Genomic DNA, 10,817 nt, shown 5'->3' with positions numbered 1-10,817 from the left:
AAGTGGAAGAGTTGCAAGGTAACCTTGGATAGCTTCCTTTGTAAGCTTCTTGTACACTCATGACCGGTCCTTTTCCTATAAAAGGAGGGCTTGAGTCTTTCTAATACAGATTTGATATTTTGAGTACAGAAATTCTCCCAAATTGGTGAGTGATTGAGAGACTTGTGTCTTCTCTTATTCTAGTCTTATCTTGAGAGCAATCTTGGAACCTCAAGTGGCGGCATCTACACTCATCTTGAAGCTTTGCATCCTTCAAGTGGCGTGTTCCTCTCCAAGGACTCCAACCACATAAGTTCTCTTCTCCTTTCCATCTTATTCATCCATTTCCATTCCCAAATAAACTCTAGAAAAACATGTCTTAGGCTTTTCTAATCTTTGTAATCGGTTCAATTGCTTTTTCTTGCACTTTTGTTTGATTCATTTGATTCCTATCATGTTTTGTTCGGTTCATTTCATTCCTTGACTGTTTTAATCAGTTCATTAGCTTTCTTTCATGTTTTTGTTCGGTTCATTTGCTTTCTAGATAGTTTTAATCGGTTCTTTTGCTTCCTTGTTCATTTTAATCGGTTTATTTGACAAGAAATGGGTTTCCACATGATTTTTGGCTTGGTTGCTTAAGATTTGGTGAGTTCTTGAATGAAAGAACATTGATCCAATTTTAGAAAAGTGTCTAATCATATTCCAACTCAAGATGACTCCATAACATGTCTATGAAACATCTCTATCTTGTTATTGGAATCATATCATGGACTCTACTTGACTTTTGCCAGGACCGAATCGACTCGACTTTGACCCGGACCGAATCGGCTCGACATGGACTCAGGTTGACTTTGCTCGACCTGAGCCCGAATTGACTTAACTCAACATAGGTCGGGGTCAAGTCAAAATCCAACCCAAAATTCATTTTGGATTAAAAAATGTATCAAATCTATATATAATCGAATTAAATGGATTGGATTTAAAATCCAAAAATATGGTTTTGGATTTGAGATAAATTCATTCAAATGGATTAGAAGCAATTAGGATTTTTTTGTCCATCCTTAAGCTTCACAAATACTCACACTCTCTTCACTTAGCAAGCAACCTCTTCATTCCTCAAGCAATAGCAGTCACCACATCTCTGTTACCACATCTATCAATGTGAATGTTTTTTAACTTTTTACTCAATGATAATTCTAGAGTTTTGAAATTAATGGAGTGTCAAAAGAATATATGGGAGTGCAGGAAGAAGCAATCATACCTTAGTCTACTTCGTCCAAATAGAAGCTTAAAATGCTAGACTAGTTGACCAAATTATAAACTTTCTTATTCCTATTTATACATTTTATAACGCATTAGAGACCATGACAATAGTAGTTTAGGCCTACTAAGGTTAGTAGAAGTCCAGTCTCTTTTATCCTTATGATCATTCTGTTGGTCTCTTAGTTTAGGGTCTTCCATCAGTTAGAGAAAAAAATATTATATAAAAATAAAAAGGATGTCCAAATTATTGTATTATGATGCTAATTTGATAGGATCTCCAAGAAAAAAATTCCATAGAAGATATCTTGAAAAAAGATGGTTTTTCCATAAACTAAATTAACAAGTATAAGTTAAAAATAAAAATTTAAAGAAATTGTGCACAGTACCTTCCTTTGAAGTACTCAAAATTTAACTCAAATATCTTACAAATTAATTTTAATAACATAGGAGATTGAGATCACTTTAGAGGAGCGAAAATGACAACAACCAAAAGGTCTTATTGTTTTGAAATTCATGAAATCCCTCATTAACACCTATAAATAATATGTTCTAGATGACTAATAGTAAATGACAATATATTTGATCATCACTCATGAAGCTCAAATAAATACACTATTATCAAATACTTAATATCATATAGAAAATGAGCTACAAGTTACTTAAAAATGAGACTCAAACTCAAAGTTTTAGTTTCACGTCAAGTTATAATATAATAATTTTAAAAGTTTATTAAAGCTCTATCATCCATCTACTTAATACATATTTTACTAACTTCAATATCCACCCACATTAGTTTTAACAACAAATAAAGTTGGCAACGATGTAGGTAAAGTCTAATAAATCAGATATTTCTTTGACTTGATTTTTAATATAATATTATTTATCAATATTCAATCTCAATAAAAAATTATATTTCAAAAAATCTTTAATGCAGGAGTTAACAAAATTTCGATAATAAATGAGTTTCAACAAAGTAGTTTATATAGAAAACCTTGTGAATAAGTAAATTTTAATTTTTTATTTTATTTTTCTCTCTTATAAATGTTTATGAAGAAAGAGAAAGTTCTTTAACATATAAAAAAACATATACTTAATCCACACTTATAATAACATAATAATAATTTAAATTAAAAAATAAAATAAAAATAAATAAAATATTAATTTATTGAAATATGATATGTTTGTTTTTACTATTCACCGTGTGAACATATCAACATTCTTATATGAATTTTCAGTGTTAACATATCAACCCTCTTATATAAATTAACAATGTCAACATATCAACCTCCTTATATAAAAAAATATTCGTTAAAGCGTATTCCAAATCAATCAAATGAAAAAATACATATTACATCACAATTTTCAATAAAAATATATTTTAACCATAAAACTATTTATTCTATAAACAACTCCACAAATATCATAAATATGATGTATCACAAGTATGAAGACTCTACACTCAGTTGATTCCTCCATATTAAAATTCTTGAATGAGTTAATTTAGGGATGAAATTAAAAAGCAATCATTATTGATTCAACCTCCTATATATCTTTTTAGGAAGAGAATGAATCTTTAATAAAAAAAAGTATAAAAAATAATTGAATCCAATCCTCTTATAAAAATAATTTAGAAGATCCAAAATCCTATATCAACAACATAACATCACGAAGGACAATAAATCAATATAAATTGATCTAAACTTTTTTTAAATTCAACAAATAATAATCTATACATTATTCATATTATGTTGTATCCGATGCCTCACAACAGATTCATCCATTTTGAAAAAAAAAATGTAGTCCAAATTTCTTTTTACTAAATTACCGACTCAAACTACAAAACATCTTTGCCAAAATCTCAAACGACAGTTATGTTGGTAAGTGCTTTTTTTACTCAAACATTTAACCAAAATTCAAAGTTAACAATATCTCGATACAGTTATTGAACCCAGTAATGCTATCTCACAAATTTCAAGTCAGAACATCAACTATTACCAATTATTAAAATTGTAAAAATTTTATAAATATCTTTTAACTTGCTTTCTAAATACATTACATGATTTCTAGAGCTGGAATGGACAAAACTACTTTTGTCTTCTGCCCAATTGTATTACGCTCCAGTGTGGTGTGTTTATTATAATATATTTAAACAACGAGCTATGGTATATTATTACCAAAAAATTGACCATATGAAAAAATTTGGAGCCAAAATTCAATACTTTCTACATTCATATACCTACCACTAACATCTTGATAAAATTGTGTATAAACAAAAAAAGACATTTTGATAACTCTATCAGGGCAATTTCTTCCTGCACCCAATCAATTGTGATTGACACCCGACGAACATTTTAAAATCCAATTATAGGATGCACCGATGCAAGTGATGCCCTCAAACCTTCGTACAACAATGAACGACCTCCGCACTCCTGACTTCGTCTTTGTTCAATTAATTTTGAGTGATATAATAAATTTACGTACTCTTTTATATATATATATATATATATATATATATATATATATATATTATGAAATTCAATTAATTGAGTGATATAATGATTTTGTGTATACAAATTTTCATAAAATTTGTAAAATCTTACTATCCGTATTAGGATCTCCCGATTTACGAATCATATTTCTCTTTCCGATTGAGTAGGATCTTGATTTTGATTACCATGGTTATAAATGTACGTGTACTTGATTCCTTCCTATGAATAAAAACAAAGGTTCCATAGATATCAAATGACCATCCATCTGAACTTGATGATCATACCTATATATCTTCAATCCAGAGGCTATTTCCATTTTCTATTTGATTTAAGAAACAAAGGCTGTAAGAATTTTAGCTGAAGTGTGAGAAGTGAGTGACAATCATTAAGAGTCACCTACATGATACAGAGATGAATAATAATTTCAGTCAAAGAAGAATGTGTAGATAGTAATTAGCTTCCCCCAATCAATAACATCTCTGCAACTCTCATTGTAGACCGGGAAAAACAAATTTCTATCACAGTAGAATGTAAAAACCAAAGTAATGCCACTGCTCAGAAACAACTAGAACAGTAACAAAATACTATTTACTCCTTGAATGTTGTGGTAGGCTAAACACATTGGAAATAACCTAATTGAATTATATTATACTAATTAGAATGTCGACCTCACAATAACCTGCTGAGGGATTTGATAAGTAATTTCAAATTCTTTCTTGTAGCTTCATCACCAGTGAAACCCAAAATATCCGAGCTAACATTCTGCAAAAAGTAACCAAAAGAAATAATCAATTACTTACACTTTTAGGACATTTAAAATTTAGGGGTCCTACCTCAATGTTCTTCAGCGTAAAAATAAGTGTATATATAGACTTTTGGAGCAGTTCAGTGTTCTCAGGGGTCATAATGGATGAATGTACCCTTCTGCAAAAGTATTGAATGATTTTGATCAATTAGAGTTTAGAATACAACATAAGATTTAAACAAACCACTATGCTTAATGTTCTGAGCGTAAAAATAAAAATTAAATGGACTTGTTATCAGTTCAATTATCTTCAGCATTATTGTCATGGATCTTCAAGGTTAAGCAATGGCCCTAGAAGTTTGACATCATCTTTAGAGAACTGTAGAACAGAACCCATTTCACATTTTAATACAAAAAAACCCAATGAACATCCTTATTTTTCAAGTTGATTTTGAAACTAAACCAACACATCATTTACCACTTATTATTTCCTCAATGAAGAAAAGAAAGGAACCCCAGGTAATGAAACTCATAACATTCTATAAACACTTTGCTCATCTTTCTATAAATTACTCTCCAATTTTTCCTATTCTAATAATTTCTCTTGTTTACAAATTTTCTTTTTCATTTTGTCCATAATCTTTCCTTTCACACACACCTGTGTAAGAGAACTTCTCATGCAATTTCAACATTTTAGGGATAAAGATATAAACAAGACATATTACACGTTACAATCACATCTATTAAACTCTATGGAAGAGAGAAACACTGAGCTCAAGCTGTGTTTCTGAAACATCACAAACCTTTAAGTATATTCAGAAAAAAGAATCAATACAAGAATAGAGGAGACTTGATATTCTCCAATAACAAAGATATGTTAAGGCAACAAATAAAAATGGTCCTAATAATACATATATAATCTAAATATTCCTGATTATATAGGATCAACTCCTTATAAAAATATATTCCTGATTATATAGGATCAACCACTTATAACAATATTCCTAATTATATAAGATCAACTCTTTATTTCTATAATATATAACATCCATGGTAGTTGATAGCAAGAGAGCACTTCCATTGCCCCAGTTCGAAGCGGCCAGCCACCGTGATAGTGGGTAGGGTCGCACATTTTCAAATCGTCCCTTTTCATGGATGGTTTTGCAAGCTTCGTGAGTGTTCATAGTCTTCTTGTCACACTATTGTTGTCTAAACCTAAGGGGCTGAAATAGAAGCCCAAAACGGTAACCTTTTTGAATTAGGAACAGTGTTTACATTAAGGGTAAAAATGTAAAACCCTATTACAAGCCCAAACGTTTCAATTTGATATTTCATGTACACATTCTCACGTTTACATTCTCCCTCCCACCCACAATCAAACCTGCAGAACTATTTTTGGACATGGTGATTGGCTTCTTTGCTGGGATTGATTATTGGTTGTTTACTTGCAGCTTTTGCTAATTGGACCTCTTAGTTATTAAATTTAATAAGAACATGCTCTAAAGTGAAGGTGTTTTTGTTTACTTATCAACACACACACACACACACACATATATATATATATTGGGATCAAAATAACGGTCATCCTGCTACAACAGTTTTGGGAGGTGGCTGGTCTGCTTCGCTTTAACCACTGTGATCACATCATGTTGTCACCTTAACTAGCAAATCTCCTCACTCGGGATCTATCCCAAGATTAAGATATTGACAAGCTTAATGGGGTTCCGTATTCTAATATCATGCAAGCAATGCCAAAGTAGAGATGAACAGATGGTCGAGAGGGTTACAAACTAACCTCAAATCGTCAGATGCTTGTGTAAGGCTTCGGGTTAAATTCTCAACTTCCTTCAACAGGTTACTATCACGAACTTCAGTCAACAAAGGTTGAACATCTTCAGCCATGGCTTTGATCTGTGACATCACTACATCAAATGGAAAATATGAGTATGAAAATCCATGATAGAATATTATGGTATTAAAGGAAACAATACATATATACCTACAAACAGCAAAGAACTCGAAAGCCATAAATATGGTGCAGGTGCAGGTGCATTTAACTAAGACACCAAAGTTCATAGATAATTTCATTATAATTTTGGTTATCAGTTGCCAAAGTATACTTAACGTAAGATGTATAACTATATTACTATTTAAATGATAAATGAAGCCAAATGAGTATAGTCCATAATAAGTTCCTCAGAATCTGGATAAAGATCAGATGACTTTATACAGAATATGTTGTTTGTTTTTGCTTACAAAAACTTGATGCAATTGCAGCCACTATGTTTAGAAGAATGAACCAAAATATTAAATAAATAACTAAGTATCTATAAGAATATGGATATTGAGTTTCCAAAATACAATAACATCTTTGAATAAGTTCTTTCATAATCGCTTTAAGGTTTTTTTATTTGAAAGAGCTAATAAAAAGCCTGTTGGAACTTATGAAATTAACTTAGGACTTACATAAGCTCCTTTAGGCTTATTTCAATTGGTTTATTGGTGTAGCTTATCAAAATAAGCTCTATTTTGCTTATAAGTTTTCATGATTAAATTTACAGCTTAAGCCCTCATGTGATAAGTGCTTATTAAATAGGTGTTTGATTAAGTTGCTTAACCAAACATATCCTAATTAGTAAAATCTGACAATTATTCTGAAAAAATAAGAGCATATAATAAAATTAAATTCCCAAATCAAGACTTTCAAACAGAGAATTCTAAGGCATTAACAATAAACTTGTTCTAGTTTCTAATACTGCAATAACTCAAAGTTGGGCAACCATTCATTTTGTATTGCAAGAAAATTGCTGGATTCAGCAGTGTACTTCAGAGGATATTTTACCATCAATCAAGCACAGTAACATTAGAAAATTATATCACACCTTTGTAAGAAGTGGTCTCGCTTCTTCAACAATAGAAGCAGCTCGTTCAGCTAATGAATAGCTATTAGCAATGCCAATTTTCTCTACATCTTGCCCAAGGCGGGTAAAAATCCCAACTAATTTATCCAAACTTACTCCTTCTTTACCCTTAATCTTTTCTCTATCACACACAATGAGTCCTTCCTTAGAACATTCTTGGTCAAGAGGTCCAGTTGAAGGCGATGGAATAGGATCACGAGGAGTAATGTCAATTATAGTTTCCATAAGAAGACCTGATTGATTAACTTCAACCAATGAATTCCGTGGTATGATTGTTTTATCATCTTCAATCTACAAAGAGAAGAAACCAAAGTTTTAAACTGATATAACACACCAACTAAAATAACAAAGTTCAAAGCTAACTCAATATTTCAATACTGGGATGTTAGGGTACATGATCCTAAAGATAATGTAAAGAGGCACCTCAACTATAGCTTCAATACTTCTTAAGGAAGGATTCACACGAATGACATCTCCAACAGTCACCCCTCTAATCCTCACAGGAGTTCCAGTGCATATTCCACAAGCCTGATCAAACTCAAATGTTGCTGTGTACTTTCTGAATTTGGATCGAATTTGGAAACCCTTCAACCAGGCTAAACTAAGAGCAAACAGAACCGCACCTGAAACTAAAAACATTCCTACCCCACCTTCCCATATGCTCCTACCACCAAACCCAAAATCACCTAATGGACGAATAGTTTGCCTCCAAAGGGTACCAGGAATTTCCAAAACAACAGAAAGAGGATTTGTTGATCCCGAAGCCGGCGATTGTTCCATATGCCCTCCATCACCTGATGTAGCTCTTATGATGTTGATTTTTCTCAGGGGTCTAAATGGAAGGCAGGGCATACAATTTATAGAACTTCCATGTAGAGTAATCCGGGTCGAAGATAAAGCACTTGTTAATGTTGAAGCATGCAATGGAGAGTTCATAATCATCTTTGATCAAACCTCCTAACTCACAAGGACTAATATCTCCAAATGTTGAGCAGGAAATGAGTCAAAACAACAAACACTCCAGCAGCCCAAAATTGCCCTACAAATAAAAAATATAATTAAGGGACAAAACGAGATGAAAAAACAAGAGTCCACAAAAAAGGACAACACATTCGATTCCGATGACTATAAACTGTAATTATACAATAAAAAGTCAAATTGATTAAAATGGAGCCAACATTGAATGAGATATGCAAAAAAACAAAAAATCCACACGATTAAGATTGAAGACAAAATGTCTGGGTATTTGGGAACCAATTAATTCCAATAATAATAGTTTCTTTCTTTAACTCAGGCACAAAGCAGAGAACAATAAAGAGATTCATTTCCTTAAAACAAACAAATAAAACAAATCGCTCACTAAAAACATATACATATACCTTATAACCTTTCCTTTCCTAGGCCCTAATACAGTAGCAGAAATGGAACAAAAGACGTGAAATTGATACGACAAAAGAAGAAGAATTAAAAAAACAAAAATCTGGGTTTTCACCAGCGTCCTACTTCCATTTCAAAAACAAAATTCCTGTGTAGGAAACAGGAGAAACTCCTAAACCCAACTCTACTAAACTATGATATTGCCACATAAAGGGGTTCCACCCAGCACCCAGTAACAACCATCCACCTATTCGGAAATCAAACTTTCTCATGGGAACTGAAAAGAAAAGCGAAAATTCAAGGTGTGGAAGGGAAATTCCAGAAGTGGCATTAGTGGCACAGTAAGATTGAGAACCAAAGTATGGTTTGAAACATACCCAGTAACTGAAACGATGGAAGAAGAGTGATTACTGGATGAAGCTTTTCACTTCCATGTAGCAAAAGGGAGAGTGAAAAGGGGTCGCTATACAGATCCGTATGCAATAGCAGGAGCCATGGACGGTGAGTGAGAAAATACCAAAGAGAGAGAGAGAAGGAAGAAGGCTAGTGGAACATACATACACAGAGCCCAACATTAATCCTATAATGGGCCCAACCTTATTTTCTGCTAACTAAATTAGGTGTTTACGTTTGTTTTTGTTAGATATGTTTCTACTCTTCTTTGGATTGAAAAATAGAGTAAAAAGTTAATGAAAAGTTTAAAATAATTGTGATTGATTTAAAATAAATTTTACGCATGTAATTAAAAAATTTGATTTGTAAAATAAGTTTTTTAAATATTTTAATATAAAAGTAATCTTTAAAATGAAATTAGAATTAAAATAAATTAAAATAAAAATTATTATTAAATCTTAATAAATAAAAATGTTATATTTTAAAATATTAAAATGAATTACTCTATAAATACGACAATTTAAATTATTTTATTTTATTTTATTTATTTTTATAATATTTTTATTTTAATTATTTATTTATTACAACACAAATATATATATATATATGTGTATATTAATAAATATGAAATTATTTAATTGTATTTTATTTTATTTTTATTTTATTTATTTTTAATTATTTAGTTTTTATAATATAGAAAAATTTATAAATAAATATAAAATATTTTATTTATTATTTTCATTATTTATTTTATTACAATATAAAAATCTATATAAATTAATATTAATAATATAATTGTTGATTGTTGATAATAATACAATCCGTAAGCTTAAACAATAATAAAATATTTATACGCATTACAACTCAACACTCAAATATCCATAATTGGCTACATTGAATTCTTTAAAATCTTAGATTTTTTTAATAATATTTAAAGACTATTAATTAAAGACTAATTAAAAATTATGTTTGTCATAATCTCCACATAATACTACAAGGCATATTGCAACCATATATTCTTCATACCCTTTATTCACTTTATAATCCCAACTATCCATGGAACTCTAATTAAAAACTAAAAAAATTTAAGTTTATGTTTTTTTAATAAAATTCAACTTCTCTTTCAACACTACCTATAATTATTTAAATATATTACTATTGGAGTGTAAATTAGTTAATTTCTTTTATATTTGTCAATTTAATGTATAGTTTTCATTTTTTATTTGCAAATATTTTATTAGACTTATTTTTTTAAAAATTGATAACTAAAAATATTGTACATGATTTGCAATTACTCATTGAAATTAATTAAATTTCAAATTTTAAACATAATTTATAATTTTATAAAATAATTACAACTTAATTAATCATCTTTAAATCTTAATTCATACTTCTTATTAAATTTTAACTAAGCGTATTTTGGTAATTCAGTATATTATCTTATTAATTTTAATTTTTTTATTTTGTTATATAAATCAAATCAATTACAAAAAAAATCTCATTTTTCCTTACTTTCCAGTCTTTTCACGTCAATTTAAATAAACGTACTTTTCACTTTCTTTTCTCTTTCTCTTTTGTCTTTTTCTTTTTTTCTTTTTCCACTTCCTTTCCAATTTAAAAAAAAAAATTGAGTGAAAATGAGTAAAATAT

At 30.0% G+C, this 10,817-nt stretch overlaps 1 protein-coding gene across 2 annotated transcripts; it reads right to left on the bottom strand.

Annotated features, from left to right (window-relative positions):
* Positions 1-4,096: 4,096 nt before the first annotated feature.
* On the bottom strand, positions 4,097-9,373 carry ABCI15 (trigalactosyldiacylglycerol2). Of its 2 annotated transcripts, none has more exons than XR_016521518.1 (6): positions 9,152-9,361; positions 7,821-8,436; positions 7,359-7,688; positions 6,272-6,398; positions 4,565-4,655; positions 4,097-4,493 (listed from the first exon to the last, which is right to left on the bottom strand). XR_016521518.1 is itself a non-coding variant. In XM_068638550.2 (6 exons), the coding sequence occupies exons 2-6, from the start codon at positions 8,337-8,339 to the stop codon at positions 4,401-4,403; spliced, it is 1,149 nt and encodes a 382-aa protein (XP_068494651.2). In that variant the 5' UTR covers positions 8,340-8,436; positions 9,152-9,373; the 3' UTR covers positions 4,097-4,400. The 2 variants fall into 2 exon arrangements, 1 of the variants encoding a protein (XP_068494651.2); XM_068638550.2 differs by having other exon boundaries at positions 6,272-6,387; positions 9,152-9,373.
* Positions 9,374-10,817: the final 1,444 nt, after the last annotated feature.

Source organism: Phaseolus vulgaris, chromosome 6 (assembly GCF_051622355.1).
Source record: "Phaseolus vulgaris cultivar YP4 chromosome 6, ASM5162235v1, whole genome shotgun sequence".
Classification (NCBI taxonomy): domain Eukaryota; kingdom Viridiplantae; phylum Streptophyta; class Magnoliopsida; order Fabales; family Fabaceae; genus Phaseolus; species Phaseolus vulgaris.
Note: the sequence above shows the minus strand (reverse complement) of the source record. Positions and strands in the feature narration are given on the sequence as shown.

What these genes read in the sequence shown, in the direction of transcription:
- ABCI15 (XM_068638550.2), bottom strand. Translation starts at nt 8,339, where the DNA reads ATGATTATGAACTCTCCATTGCATGCTTCAACATTAACAAGTGCTTTA. An exon ending in CGAGACCACTTCTTACAAAG is followed by an intron (nt 6,388 to 7,358) that starts GTGTGATATAAT and finishes GTGATGTCACAG; the next exon opens with ATCAAAGCCATGGCTGAAGA. An exon ending in CAAGCATCTGACGATTTGAG is followed by an intron (nt 4,656 to 6,271) that starts GTTAGTTTGTAA and finishes ATACTTTTGCAG; the next exon opens with AAGGGTACATTCATCCATTA.